The sequence below is a fragment of the Ursus americanus genome, chromosome 27 (assembly GCF_024610735.1).
Source record: "Ursus americanus isolate L20-20 chromosome 27, mUrsAme1.1.p, whole genome shotgun sequence".
In the NCBI taxonomy this organism is placed as follows: Eukaryota; Metazoa; Chordata; class Mammalia; order Carnivora; family Ursidae; genus Ursus; species Ursus americanus.
The window spans coordinates 11,150,216-11,164,677 of NC_142153.1; the positions used below are offsets into that span (position 1 = coordinate 11,150,216).

The 14,462-nt window shown below is 44.2% G+C and overlaps 1 protein-coding gene across 1 annotated transcript; it reads left to right on the forward strand.

Annotated features, from left to right (window-relative positions):
- Positions 1-417: 417 nt before the first annotated feature.
- GOT1L1 (glutamic-oxaloacetic transaminase 1 like 1) lies at positions 418-4,616 on the forward strand. Its single transcript, XM_045779234.1, has 9 exons — positions 418-532; positions 1,213-1,394; positions 1,704-1,815; positions 2,058-2,167; positions 2,389-2,481; positions 2,575-2,725; positions 3,428-3,593; positions 4,088-4,230; positions 4,468-4,616. The coding sequence occupies exons 1-9, from the start codon at positions 418-420 to the stop codon at positions 4,614-4,616; spliced, it is 1,221 nt and encodes a 406-aa protein (XP_045635190.1).
- Positions 4,617-14,462: the final 9,846 nt, after the last annotated feature.

The following is a 14,462-nucleotide window of genomic DNA, read 5'->3' on the forward strand; positions in this document are numbered from 1 at the left end:
AATGCTGGGTCTGAGGTTTTCACCTCTGCACCTGGCTCCTGGGCTCCTGCACCTGTCTTGCCCTATCTTGCAAGGACTGGCTTGCTACTTTGGATTGGGCAACTGGGGCCCCGAGAAGGCAGTGAGTTAGAGAGAGGTGCCTGGGAATTCCAGGTCCTCTCTCCCTCCTTCCCCATCTCTGCCCGCTCAGGGGACCCTCCTCAACTGCCGTGGATTATTCCCATAGCCTTTGGGGATCGCCACCACAGAGACTGGGAATTGTGGGGTTCTGTTGCTCCGGTAACCAGTTGTCTGGTGTCTCTGCATTGGATCTGCCAGGGTTCCGGGAAGAGGCAGGCCTGGCTGGGCCAGGCTTGGAGGAAGGCTTCGGAGCAGGAGTGGGGAACAGCGGAGGCTTGGCTGTACTGTATTTCAGTGATGCCTACCCTTTCGGTGTTCATGGATGTGCCCCTAGCCCAGAAGCTAGAAGGCAGCTTGTTAAAGACCTACAAGCAAGACGATTGTCCTAACAAGATTTTCCTGGCTTTTAGAGGTAGATGCTTTGTGGTTGGGGAGTCTTACAAGACAGTACTCATATCCTGATTGCCTCTAGGAGGACAGTGGGCCACCGCCACAGAGGAATCGGGAGATAGCCAAGCCTCTGCAAGTGGAGGGCTCTGTTCTTGTTAACAGAATTGCCCAGTGGGGAAAAGTGCAAAAAGTGTCCTGGGTCGGTCATTCTGAGCCCTTTGCCCTTACCTGGGGGCTTCCAGGGATTTGGTAAGAGCTATGTACCTTCCCCTCCAGCTCAATGCTTTGGGGTCTGCATGGGCATTCAGCCTCTTCCTTCTCCCCTCCCCTTCCTTTTCTGTTCTTGAACTAAGAATGGTTCCCCAAATCGACCCTTCGGAAATGCAGCCAGCCCTTGCCACTGTGACATTCGGGGTTGCCTTGTTTAGCCTCACGGGTCTAGAGCTCCCACGTGGTATGTCATGTTTGCCCTTTAAAATGGCACAGGTTTAAAAAACAATGGCATAAGCTTCAGCTGTCTCCTTTAAAAAGAAAAAATTATACACATTCACTCACAGCACATTGTTTTTATAAAAGGGAAGGGAAAAAAGAGAGAAGTTATCTTTTCCTAGGCAACTTACCAAAGCCCCAAGAGAGCCAGAGCCCTGACTCGGAGGCCCCGAGGCCGGCCATCCAGAGCTCGCTCTGTGGCTTCCCTCCCAGTCTGCATGACCAGAGAAGGCCATCCCTGGGTGTCTTCCGTGGTGCCCAAGATCCGACTGCAGATCGCGCAGGACCCCTCTCTGAACTACGAGTACATGCCAGTGAAGGGCATGAAATCGTTCACTGAGGCCTCCCTGCAACTCCTCTTCGGAAAGCACAACCAAGTCATTGTGGAGAACAGGGTGAGAGGAAGGGCCGTTTGCTTACTCACCCAGACACAGGGAGTGGAGCTCTGGGGCTGCACAGTCCTTCACCAGAGAGGGGCCTTGGAGGGTTCCTGGCCTTGACAGAGGGGACCCTGAAACTCAGAGTCCAGAGACTTAGTCAGTGGAGGGCAGAGGCAGGATCAGAGCCTGAAGCCCCTGTGGTTTGCATCGGCCCACCCTGCTGATGTACAAGCTCTTTCCAGAAAGAATTCATCTGAATCTGAGGCATACCAGCATCACAATTACTCTTTTAAAGAGTGCCTTCTGTTTATTTTCTGCTGGCAGGTAGGGGGTGTGCACACGGTTGGTGACAACGGTGCCTTCCAACTTGGGGCCCAGTTCCTCAAAATCTGGCGTAAAGATTCTCAAATAGTTTACATTATTTCTTCTAAAAAAGGTGAGTATTAGGCAAAATGGGGGTGACAGAAGGTCCCTCTCCTGTTCCTGGGTCCCACCCCATTTGTAATCTTGAGTGTTGCCCTTCTCGCTCTCTGTCATGAGCAAGATGGTGGACAAGCCAAGTATGCTTGTCCTTTTCCTGTTTTCGTCCCACCTTCCGTCAGTGACCCTCAGACCCATGCTCTGGCACGGCTGCCTCCATTTCCTCTGTACCAGCTGGAGGGGGCTGTGTTCCCACAGAACCCTACGGACTCGTCTTCCAGGACATGGGCTTTACAGTTTGTGAATACTCCTTCTGGGACTCCAAGCAGCTGTGCATGGACCCCAACGTGCTCCTCGATGTGGTGGAGGTAGAGGGGCCCCACTCAGAAACTTCTCCCCAGACCTGATTGCAGTTTCATTTTCCTTTTGTCCCCTCCACCCCCGTTGTCATGAAAGGCCTTTCCCAGGCTTGGATTTGCCTGGTCCTTTAGTGTAGGAATCAACATGGAGGATGACTTCTCCTCCATATGCCCTGGTGCCCCTCCCACTTGGTAGGGGAAGTGCCTGATGAGACAGTGTCTACCTGCAGCAGGCCCCGCATGGCTGTATCTTTGTGATTGGGAACATTGGTGACTGCAACTTGACACAAAATCAGTGGGCAAGACTGATGGCCAGGATGAAGGTGAGCCCAACATCCGCCCGACTTTCCTCCCTCTCGCCATCTACCATCTCCTCCACCAACTTCATCCTTTTCCCATCCTCCTTTCTCCTACAGAGCAAGCAGATATTCCCATTTTTTGACATTCCCAATCAAGGTCTGTCCACCGGGGACTTGGAAGAAGATACTGGATTCTTACAGTACTTTGTGTCTCAAGACTTTGAGTTCTTCTGCAGCCAGTCTCTGTCCAAGACTTTTGGCATCTATGGTATGATATGGGCAGAAGGGGAAGGGAAGGCCTCGTGCTGAAGTGGTGCCGTAGCCACAGCACAAACGATGTGCTTGTTATCTCCTACTCTCTGGACAGAGCGAAGGCCTCCAGAGAGAGCACCATGGAGGCAGAAGAGAAGAGCTCTGAGCTACGAGTCAGGTTCTGTGGTATTGTCTCAGCTCAGTTCCTAAAACTAGCTACTAAAACTGACTCCAGTTCTTTTTAAAAAATGTATTTATTTATTTATTTGTTTATTTGTTTGTTTATTTTTTAGAGAAGGCAAGAGGGAGGAGAGGAAGAAGGAGACAGAGAAGCTCAAGAGGCTTGATCTCATGAGATCAAGACCTGAGCCAAAATCAAGAGTCAGACACTTAACTGATTGAGTCACACAGGCGCCCCAAGACTGACTCCAGTCAAATCATTTTGCCCCTTTGGGCCTCTGTTTCCTCAGCTGTAAAATGACGGGGAGGGCTTAGTGATCTTTCAAGTGCTTTCCATCTTTGAGAGTCTTACTTCTAGCTACTTTTTCTGGAAGAAGAGCTTCTGGCAACTTCCTGGGGCCTGGATACCTTCTTGGCTAGGCTGGGAGGAGGACCTGGTAGTCCAACCCTCTCTTCTGCAAGGTTGGAGGTAAAGTCATAAGGGAAGGCCCTGGTAATAGAGACAGAGACTGAGGGGCTGTCTGTCCCAATGCCGCAGATGAAGGAGTAGGGATCCTGGTCGTGGTGGCACTCAACAACCAGCTCCTGCTATGCGTCCTCTCCCAACTGATGAAACTCACCCAGGCCCTGTGGCTAAACCCTCCTACTACGGGTGCTCGCATTATCACCTCCATCCTCTGTAACCCTGCTCTTCAGGAAGAATGGTAAGGGCAAAGGGTGGGGGCAGGAAGGGATGGCAGAGAATCTAGACATACGTATAGACTTCCCATTCACAGGATTCTTCCTGCCCCATTGCCTCCTTGACTCCACTCATTCATCAACATTCGCTGAGGACTCATTGTGTACCAACAGCAGGGGCTGTGCCAGAGGTTGCCTTGCCTTGCCTTGCGGGAGTGGGCAATAGGACATTCTTTTTGGACACAGTCTAATGAATTATTTGAACTCTTCCAGATTGCAGAAGACTAGGCAGCATCAAGGACTTGCTACTCGGGCAAAATTGGCCTGCAAGCCTACTTGGCTTGCTTAAATTAAAATGGGCTGAACCTCCTCTCCCATTGGTAACCAGGTCCTGGGCTCCACTGGTGTGCCCTCAGTCACCGTGGTGGGCTTTTGAAGGCAAGAAGAGTGCAATGGCAATAAGGAGGTTGACAGCAGGGGAACCACATGCTTTAATTTCTTGCTGTTTTTTCTTTGGCAGGAAGCAGAGTCTGAAAGGGCTTGTAGAGAACATCATGCTGATTAAGGAAAAGGTGAAGGAGAAGCTCCGGCTCCTGGGAACCCCTGGCTCCTGGGATCACATCACAGACCAGAATGGGCCCCATAGCTATCTGGGACTCAACTGTAAGTGTCTAGGAGGGGGTAGCTCCCCCTTTTCTGACCTTGGGGTTATATTTAAACATTGAACTTTCTTTGACCGGGTGACCAGTCCCTAGCTTCACCTCAGAGTTGGATTCAAGAGGAGTAGAGTTGCTTTAAAGACCCTTCTGGATCCCCAGAAATGCTGACACTTCCTATCCCCTGTAACCCACCCTGGGCTAGAGGGGAGTTTACTAACTCAGACCCTGGGATTATCACCAGCCCAACAGGTGGAATACCTGGTCAAGAAAAAGCATATCTACCTCCCCAAGAATGGTCGCATCAACTTCACCTGTATCAATGCCTACAACATAGATTATATCACTCAAAGCATCCATGAGGCTGTCCTCTCCACCAAGGGCTCGGAGTAACATCTTCAAAAAAATCGATGACTCCTGGTCGGAATAAAAAGCTTTAATCTTTGCAAAAATTCCGTGCTGAGTTTTCATTGCTGCAATTCATTTCTCTGCAAAGCACTCTCTCTTTCCACCTGTTTATGAAGCATTGGTCTGGCCTCAGCAAAGAGAGGTGAAAAAGGCCCAGAGTAGAAGTGAATGTCTATCTTCAATGACCACCTCATATTTATTGAACACCTACTATATTAAGGCCCTGATCTGGTGCCTCAGTTTGTTGGGGCTGCTATGCCAAAATACCAACAAATTCAGGGTCTGGTGACGGCCCTCCTTCTGGTTCATAAACAGCGCCTTGTAACTGTAACATAACACTGTGGAAGAAGCAGGGGATCTCCCTAGGGCTTCTTTTATAAGGGCACTAATCGAATCATGAGGGCTCTGCCTCCATGATCTAACCGCATCCAAACACCATCACATTGGCAATTAGGTTTCAACATACGACTTTTGAGGGGACACAAACATTCAGATCATAGCATCTGGGCATCAAAGGGAAGGCAAAAAACCAGGTACGATCCAGTCCTTTTTCTCCAGAAGCTTACAGTCTAGTTGGGAGATGAGACTTCGTCCAAAGAAAAGTTAAGTAATATTTCAAGGTTGAATATAATGAAAAGTCACATAGATTATATGGACAGTAAATATGTCAAGAATTTAGAGAAGAAAAACCTTAACATGGGCCAGAACGGTTGGGGAAGATCTCACAAGGAACTACAAATTGGTTTGGGTATTGATGGATGGCTAGGAGTAGTGATAATAGTGATAATAGGTAGAAGGGATCTAGAAGGGTATCCCAGGCAGAGAGCAACCTGAGCAAGGGTTACTGGCAGGATCATAAGATATGATTTTTTATTGGGCATCTGCTAATATATGGAACTCTGAGAGCCCCCAAGATACTAAAAGTTAAGACAGTTGCTCCTCTTTTGGTGGCCTCCACCATAGCTGGGGAGACACAACTTACATGGTAAAAATGTAGTTAAGAATAAAAGGTAACATGGGACACCTGGGTGGCTCAGTGGTTTAAGCATCTGCCTTCGGCTCAGGTCATGATCCCAGGGTCCTGGGATGGAGCCCCGCGTTGGTCTCTCTGCTCCGTGGGGAGTCTGCTTCTCCCTCTCACCCCTCAACTCCTGTGCTCTCTCTCTCTGTCAAATAAATAAAATCTTAAAAAAAAAAGGTGACATGTAATATGTGTTAGATGAGTGTCAGTAAATGGTTAACTCAGGAGGACTCGCTTGCTCAAACTGTGTACATCTCAAAGGTCTTTGGGACTGGCCCTTGACTGGTTCCTGGGAAATGAACTCTGAGCCCTTGGAGTATCCTGCTTGATAAAAGTGGCTTTGTATGCCCAAGATCTTGAGACATGCTTGACCTCTGGGGGCCGGAGATTGAGTGGTTAAGGTCAGTTACACGGGCACTGCATGCCTAGGTGATTGACCCCCAATAAAACTTTGGATCCCAGAGTTTTGGTACCCCTGATTGGCAACACTTTATACACATTATCACACATTGGTGCTGAATTGAGCTCTGTTTGTGCAGGATTTAGTGCAAGGATTTGGGCAAATACAGTGCAAGCAAGCTTCCTTTCATTCCGTGAAGACGGTTCTTACAGGGCAAGCAGACAAATGATCAGCCTCATGGGGTTGGGCTTCAGATCCCAAAGCCTGTCTGCCAAGACTAGTGGGTTCCTGCCTGGAAAATAAATAGTACCTTTCCCGTAGATTGTGATTCTTAGGCTAGGAGGCAGAGCCTCTGTCTCCTCATAAGTGAGGAGGATTGCAAGCAAGTTCAAGGAGCAAGTGGAGCTAGCTCCTGTTGCTTACAGATGGATTTATCTTGAGTCCCTGTGCTTCCCCACAGATGCAGGTTCTTCTCTTAGGTCTTAGGACCCCTCTTTTTGTCCTTAGCTTTTAAAGGGCTTCTAGCCTCAGTGTAAGAAGAACTCTAGAAGAACCCTCAGTGCATGTGGGTGGCGCATCCTAACCATTCCCAATGGTGCGTTAGCATGAAAATAGAATTTATTCAACCAGGTTTTCTCAATCTCTAGGACTCTTGCTTTTGGAACCCAAGCCATCGGTCTGCGGACAATCCAAGCAGGCTCACTGAGGGTCATGTGTGGGTCTTTTGACCCCGGCCCTATTGGACATCCCACTGACAGCCAGTATCAACCGCTGGACATGTGATGATTCCAGCCTCCAACCTTCAAGCCATCCCAGCTGATTGAATGAAGCAGTGATAAACTGTCCTGCTAAGCCCCTCCCTTATTACCAATTTATGAGCAAATGAAATGCTGTTATGGAGTGATTTATTACACAAGCATAGATATGTGGAACAGTTATTTTGTCTTTTAAGTTTTTATAGTTTCTTCTTCCATGTTTGTTTTGTTGTTGTTTTGTTTTTTTCTAATCTTGTGATTTTTTAAAATCGAAGAACTGGGTCTTTTGTCCTGTAGGGTTTCCCACGGACTGAATTTTCCTGATTCCATTCCTGTACTATCATGTAACTGTTTCTCTGTCACCCTGTATTTCTTGAAAAACAGAATTTAAGATTAGAGGCTTGAGCAGATTCAGGTTTATGGTTATTATTCTTTGTCTTAGTAAGGTCACTTTATAGGTGGTGGTGGTGTGTTTTATCAGGAAGCACATGATCCTAGTTGCTTTTCTGTGATGTTAGTACTTATTGACCATCATTGCCTAGCCCCATTAATTCATTAGTATTGCAGAATGGTGATATTCTAAGTCTAATGTTATTCATTCATTTTTTAGCTAAAATACTTTTACAAATAGGAATTTTCTCTCACCGTGATTTGATGAATGTGAGCTGCATTTTATATAGGAAAGGCAGAATTAATGCTTGATTCTGTCTCACCATTTACCAGTGTTTAGATCAATGAGTTATTATACTAGCATTCTCTAAAGGTGATTGATGAGGTATTTAAAAAACTGTTATGAATTTATGGGTTTAAGCCTATTTTACATGTTTAATTCCACTGCAAACATGACCCTTATTGATATTAGAAATGTCCCTTCTTTTACCTGTAGGAGCCAATTCAAGTTAGTTTCTGAGATCTTTTGATATATCCCTTGTACTCTGTAGCTTCTCTGCTTTCTGGCATGACAAGATGTTCCAGGAAAATTTTGAACATCTTCTGTCCCAGACCTGCAATCAGTCATTTCTCAAAGGAGCTGTAATCACTTTTAGCAGATAAAAATATTTATAACACCATAATCTGGGCTCTTAAAGTGTTCATTGCTGCTGGATTGGTCATCATTTCCAAGCTTTTTCAGTAACATGAAATACATTAAGTGCATACTGGTATTCCAAGCACAATTCAGAACTTCATTGTTTTTACCGACCCCATTAATTTTATGTCTCCTTACGATCTCCTTGCTCTCATGCCCCAAATCCCAGTTTTTGACAACATCAATATAATTACTTGCTTTAACTGACACTACCCACACAGTAGCTTCTGAACAATAATACCAATACCAGTACTGATCTGATTACTAAAAACAGTTAAAAATATTTTTTTTGCACAGTTTTTGTCCTTAGGCTATATCCTGCTGGGGATATATACCTGAATTACTTGTTTTAAAGACACTTAGAATAGTTCCTCTGTGTGGTTATGCCATCAATTCAATCTACAGTTGAATTCATTTGTTTTATTTCACTGTTGCTTTTAGAGAATACTTTTTACTTTACTCTTCTTTTATGATTATGTAAAACACTTACATGGTTCCAAAGTCAGATCTACACAACGAGGCGTATTCAAAGACGTTTGTTTGTTTGTTTTTTACTGTACCCTCCATGCTACCCTCTTCTCCCTTGTAGATAACTTTTGTAAAAGTTTTTGGTTGGTTCTTTCATTTTGTTTAAAATGGTAATCAAATATCTATGTGCATCTATGTAAGTGTTCCTAACTTTTCTTAGGCAGGAGCCTATTAAGCATATAAGTAGTATTTCATTGGTTGATCTCAAATTTAAATGCTTCAGCCTCAAGAATATCTACATGTACCCTATCCAGATCCTGTGTTCATTGGCTTTCATCTTTCCAGACTGGAGTCTAACTTTGTAGTTTAAGTCCATTCATGTCATGAGTAACCAGTGAGATTCTAACTAGATGTGTATCTTTGACTAGTCATTTCCTTTTTCGGGGGCTCATTTAATAAATGATAGGTTGGAATAAAATTTTCTCAAGATCTTTTTTTACCTGGAAACTTTACTATTCCCTAGACTTTCTTCAGCTGGTCATGTTTTTCTTAAATTTCTTAATGTAATTTTTAAAAATTATCTTAAATTTTTTCTTCTCTCTCTCTCTCTCTTTTTCATTTTTAGAGAGAGAGACAGAGCATGTGAGAGTGGTAGGGGGAGGCGTGGAGAGAGAGGGAGAGAAAAAATCTTAAGCAGGCTCCATGCTCAGGGTAGAGCCCAACATGGGGCTCAACCTCATGACCCGAGATCACGATTTGAGCCGAAATCAAGAGTTGATTGCTTCACTGACTAACCCACCCAGGCCCCCCTTAAATTTTCTTAAGTTGTCCAGAATTAAATATATCATCATCTAAACTTTCTTCTGGTACTTAAATTCTACAAGATTATATCAAGAATTTGCCAGGCTGGCTTCTCTAGAAAGCAGCCTTCGGGAATTAGGAAACTTTTGCTCCAAGAAACTCCTGTATCATTTCAGTCATCATCCACAATAAATTTTGAGCCTCCTTTATGTTTTGTATGAGGAATGTTTGTAGCTCATTGGGACACAAAGAGGTATAGGACATTGAGTCGTTTAAATATCATGAAGAAACACCAATTCTGGCCAATAGTATTTGCTTTTGGTTCCAAAGTAAACACACACACACACACACACACACACACACACACACACACGTGTTGATTTGCAACATATATGACATCAAGAAAAAGAATACATTCCTTGGGGTGCCTGGCTAGTTCAGTCAGTAGATCATGTGACTCTTCATCTCAGGGTCGTGAGTTCAGGCCCCATGTTGGGTGTAGAGATTACTTAAAAATAAAATGTTTTTTTAAAAAGATTTATTTATTTATTTTAGAGAGACAGAGAGAGCAAGTGGGGGGAGAGGCAGAGGGAATCTTCAAGGAGACTTTCTGCTGAGTGTGGAGCCCATTGTGTGGCTCGATCCCATGACCCATGAGATCATGACCTGAGCCGAACAAAACCAAGAGTCAAACGCTTAGCTGACTGAGTCACCCAGGCACCCCACTTAAAAATAAAATCTTGTAAAAAAAAAAAAGACCTTGATGGAAAATGGACATACACAAGCAATTTATGAAAGGATTTAGTACATTAGCAAGTAATTTCCTAAAAAGGAAATTTCAACCTGAAAAAATTATTATTCATCATCAATTAAATAATGCAAACTAAAATAATCGGCAAAAGTGTGGAGAAAGATTCAACAGATTATGAGAGTGAAACAGTTAATCTCATCAGCATCTGAGGGCCAGAAATGAGATATATATTGTCTGTGATACTGCATGGGAACTGAAAAATCAGGAATCAATACCCATTTCTCCACTTCTCTTTAAGAGTGAGAAAGTATTAATTAATTATAGTAAGACTGTCTGCTTTTGTGGAATGCCTACTTGCGTAAGGTTATATGGTTTTCTCCAGCAAAATTCAGTTACTTACATGCAGGCTTGGAGTAAGAGGGTAACTGGGTGTGATCAGGACAGGGATCTTGCAGTAAAAAGTGTGACAGAGGAGAAAAAGGCAAGAGGGACATGAGAACATGTAGGCAGCCGCTGGTGTCTGGACCATGGCACCAGGACTGGCTGTGAAGGAAAGTTGACATGAGGGGAGGAAGTGACGTCAATGAAAATGGTGCTGTCAGGACCTCTGAAAATTCTCTCCTCCATACAAGCAATGAGAAACTGGCAAGAATTATCAGAAGCAATTTTTCATAACTCTGGAAATTAATCAAAGGTTTGCAGCAACCCAGGGAGTGTTTATTCAAGAAAAAACAGCTGACTCTTGATAAGAGCAGTGAGCTTTGTGGGATTTTAACTTGCCATGTTCCCATCCCCTCTCTCTAGCTCTGCATAGTCTTAAAAACCAACAGTGAGGGGCGCCTGGGTGGCACAGCGGTTAGGCGTCTGCCTTTGGCTCAGGGCGTGATCCCAGCGTTATGGGATCGAGCCCCACATCAGGCTCCTTTGCTATGAGCCTGCTTCTTCCTCTCCCACTCCCCCTGCTTGTGTTCCCTCTCTCGCTGGCTGTCTCTGCCTCTGTCGAATAAATAAATAAAATCTTTAAAAAAAAAAAACAGTGAAAAACATGGTGAACGTCAGCCTCCTGGCAGCTCCAAAGCCTTATTCCCAGCTGGTGTGCCTCTCTTGGCATTCCGTTAGTGCTTCTCGCGGTAGAAATTGCACCTAAGTTATGTTCAAATTATTCCCTGATACATCAGTTGTGTTGGAATACATTTAAGTTTTCAAAACAAGAATTATAGCAGAACTGCTGATCCACCAGGCTTTTTAAAAAAATAGACATTGAGACTCGATTCTAAAACTCACGTGGAATCCAAACCACAATGAAATATCACTTCGCACCAGTCAGAATGGCTAGAGTCAAAAAGAGAAGAAATAACATACATATATACAATGTGTGTATATATATATATATATATATATATATATATATATATATATATATATATATAACATACATATATACAATGGAGTTTACTCGATCACAAAAAAGAATGAGATCTTGCCATTTGCTACAACAGGAATGGAACTGGAGAGTATTATGCTAAGTGAAATAAGATAGAGAAAAACAAATACCATCTGATTTCACTTATATGTGGAATCTAAAAAAAAAAAAAAACCCAATGCGAATGAACAAACAAGCAAAATAAACAGACTCTTAAATATGGAGAACACACTGATGGTTGCCAGAGGGGAGGTGTGTCGGGGAACACGTAAAATAAAACCAATAAACAAGCAAACAAATAAATAAATAAAATTCATGTGGAAATGCAAAGGACGTAGAATAGCCAAAAAACTTTGAGAACAACAAAGTTGGAGAACTAACGCTACTTGATTTCAAGTCTTATAAAGCTATAATAATAGAGATGGTGTGGTATCGGTGTAAAGTTAGACCAGAACAGAGTTTCAGAAATAAACACAGACATATATATGGACAACTAATTTTTTTCTTTAAAGATTTTATTTATGTATTTAGAAAGCACAAGCAGGGAGGGGGGAGGGCACAGAGAGAGACGGAGAGAGAGAATCCCAAGCAGACCCCATGCCGAGCGCTGAGCCCAGTGCAGGGCTGGATCCCATGATCTGGAGATCATGACCTGAGCCAAAATCAAGAGTCAGACGCTTAACCGACTGAACCACCCAGGGACCCCTAGACAACTGATTTTTGATGAGATGCAAAGGCAGTGCGACAGAAGGGCTGTAAATGTTGGATATCCATCTGCAATATATAAATGAATAAATAAATAGAACAAAGAAAAGAACTTCAATCCATACCCTGCAACATATATTAAATTTAACTAATAGGATCATAGGTCTAAATGTAAAATGTAAAGCTTAAAAATATAAAACTTGTAGAAGAAAACACTGGAGAAAATCTTTGTGACCTTGGGTTAGGCAACGATTTCTTAAATATGACATCAAGGTATGATCCATAAGAGAAAGAACAAATTCGGATTTATCGAAGTTAAACATTTTTTTTTAAATTAAACATTTCTGCTATTTGAAGTCATTGTTAAGAGAATGAAAAAAATCTGCAAACCATATATCCGATAAAGGACTTGTGTCTAGAATATTAAATAACTATAAATTTAGTAATAAGAAAGCAACACAATTTTTTAAATGGGGAAGATTTGAACAGATACTTCACCAAGAAAAAAACAAGATATACAAATGGCAAAATAAAGCATACGAAAAGATGTGCTCAATATCAGTAGTTGATAAGGAGTCAATAAGGAGAGCCAATAAGGAAATACATATTAAAAGACTGACCACACTAAGTGTTGGTGAGGATGTGGAGAAACGGAAACTCTCCTACAGTGCTGCGGGGGATGTGAAATGACACATCGACTTTGGAAAACATTTTGGCAGTGGTTTAGAGTTAAACACCACTTATCATATGATCCAGTTATTCCATTATTAGGTATTTACCCAAGGGAAAAAGAAATAGACATCCATATAGAATCTTGTGCATGAATGTTCATGGCAGTTTTATTTGTAATAGCCAATAACTAGAAACAACTGAAATGCCCGCGAACAGGTGAATGGATTCGAACAGATTAACAAATTGTGGTACAGCTATGCGATGGAACACGACCTGGAGATGCAAACTGAATGTCCGTATCGAGATACATGAACATGGATGAGTCACGAAATAGTTATGCTGAGTAAAGGAAGCTACACAAGAAAGTGCATACTGTATGATTCCATTTGTATAACATTCTAGAAATGCAAACTAAGCTATAGCAACAAAAAGATCAGTGGTTGCCTGAGAGGGAGGGATTACCATTGGACACAAGAAAGCTTTTGGAGGTATCTTGACCATAGTAATGATTTCACAGGTGTGTACGTATGTCAAAGCCTATCAAATTGTATACTTTAAATATGTGCAGATTATTATGTCGATTATAGTCCACTTAAAAGAAAATATATGGGAGGAGTGATAAAAAGTGAAAAAGTCATGGGAGCCAGTGAATCAGAAGTCTTGGAATCAGAGAAATGTAGAAGGTGACAGTCTGCAGGTGGGAAGTTAGACAGGATTTCAGTAATGGTGCATTTTCTGGTGGAGTTAACATGGAAAGGAATGCATTTGCGCTTTTTGTTCTTAGGAGCCTGTTTTCCTTTGTAACCCAGACTAGGACACTGGAAATATGGGTCCTTAGGTTGAGTAAATTGTTCGTATATGCATCTGGTTCTTCCAATGAGTCCAGACTGTAATAATGACCATTACTGTCATAGCTAACCGACGTCGAATGCTTGTCTGGAGCTGTAGTTCTAAGCACTTTACGTCCAACATCTCGCGTCTTGCTGGGCATCATAACGTGCCCAGCCCAGGTCACACAGCTAGTCAGGGGTGAGGGGTCCAGGAGCATAGTGCCTTGACCCCTGCTAGGCATCCAGGCTGCTCCTATCACTCCTTCACTCCTGCCCCCCAAGGGCTGCTGCATCTAACTCTGAGGAGGTACTAAGCACGCAGAACAGGGTCCAGAAGGAGACTGTTCCAGCCGAGAGGAGCCTCCAAGCTCTGCGCCCTGGGAGCCCACGGTACCCCCCTGAGCCTTTTGGAGAACGAAGGGCTGCACAACTGCGTCCCCTCGGGGCAGATACAGTCCTCTGCGCCCGAGGAAAACTTGGCGCTCAGAGGGCTGGTAGGGACAAAGAGACAAAGGAACAGGTAGGCGGCAAGGAAGAGTCAACAGGCTTTCTTCTGCCGGGGAAAGCCGGGTGAAAGTGCGCGCGGCGCCACCAGCTGCTCGGCCGCAGCCGTGGGCGGGCGTGGCTGCAAAGACGCCGGGTTTCGCGGCCGAGGCTCCAGGCGGTGTCTGCACAGGTCCTGCGGCTCCGCCCGTTCTGGGGGCAGTCGGGCTCCTCCCCGGTATTGCTGACGGCCGCCGGACTACGCTAGGACCGGCTTCTTCTCGCATCTGGTGCGTACGTGCTTTGGGTAGGACGCGCCCCGGAGGAAGCATTCCAAAGGGCAGTTATCGACGCACTGCCATGAGCCCTGACCTGCCGTCGGGGAGCCGGATCTTTACGTGAATCCGCCTCTGAAGGGGCCTGGCAACGGCGAAG

What these genes read in the sequence shown, in the direction of transcription:
- GOT1L1 (XM_045779234.1), top strand. Translation starts at nt 418, where the DNA reads ATGCCTACCCTTTCGGTGTTCATGGATGTGCCCCTAGCCCAGAAGCTA. An exon ending in GATTTTCCTGGCTTTTAGAG is followed by an intron (nt 533 to 1,212) that starts GTAGATGCTTTG and finishes CTTCCCTCCCAG; the next exon opens with TCTGCATGACCAGAGAAGGC. An exon ending in CATTATTTCTTCTAAAAAAG is followed by an intron (nt 1,816 to 2,057) that starts GTGAGTATTAGG and finishes GTGTTCCCACAG; the next exon opens with AACCCTACGGACTCGTCTTC.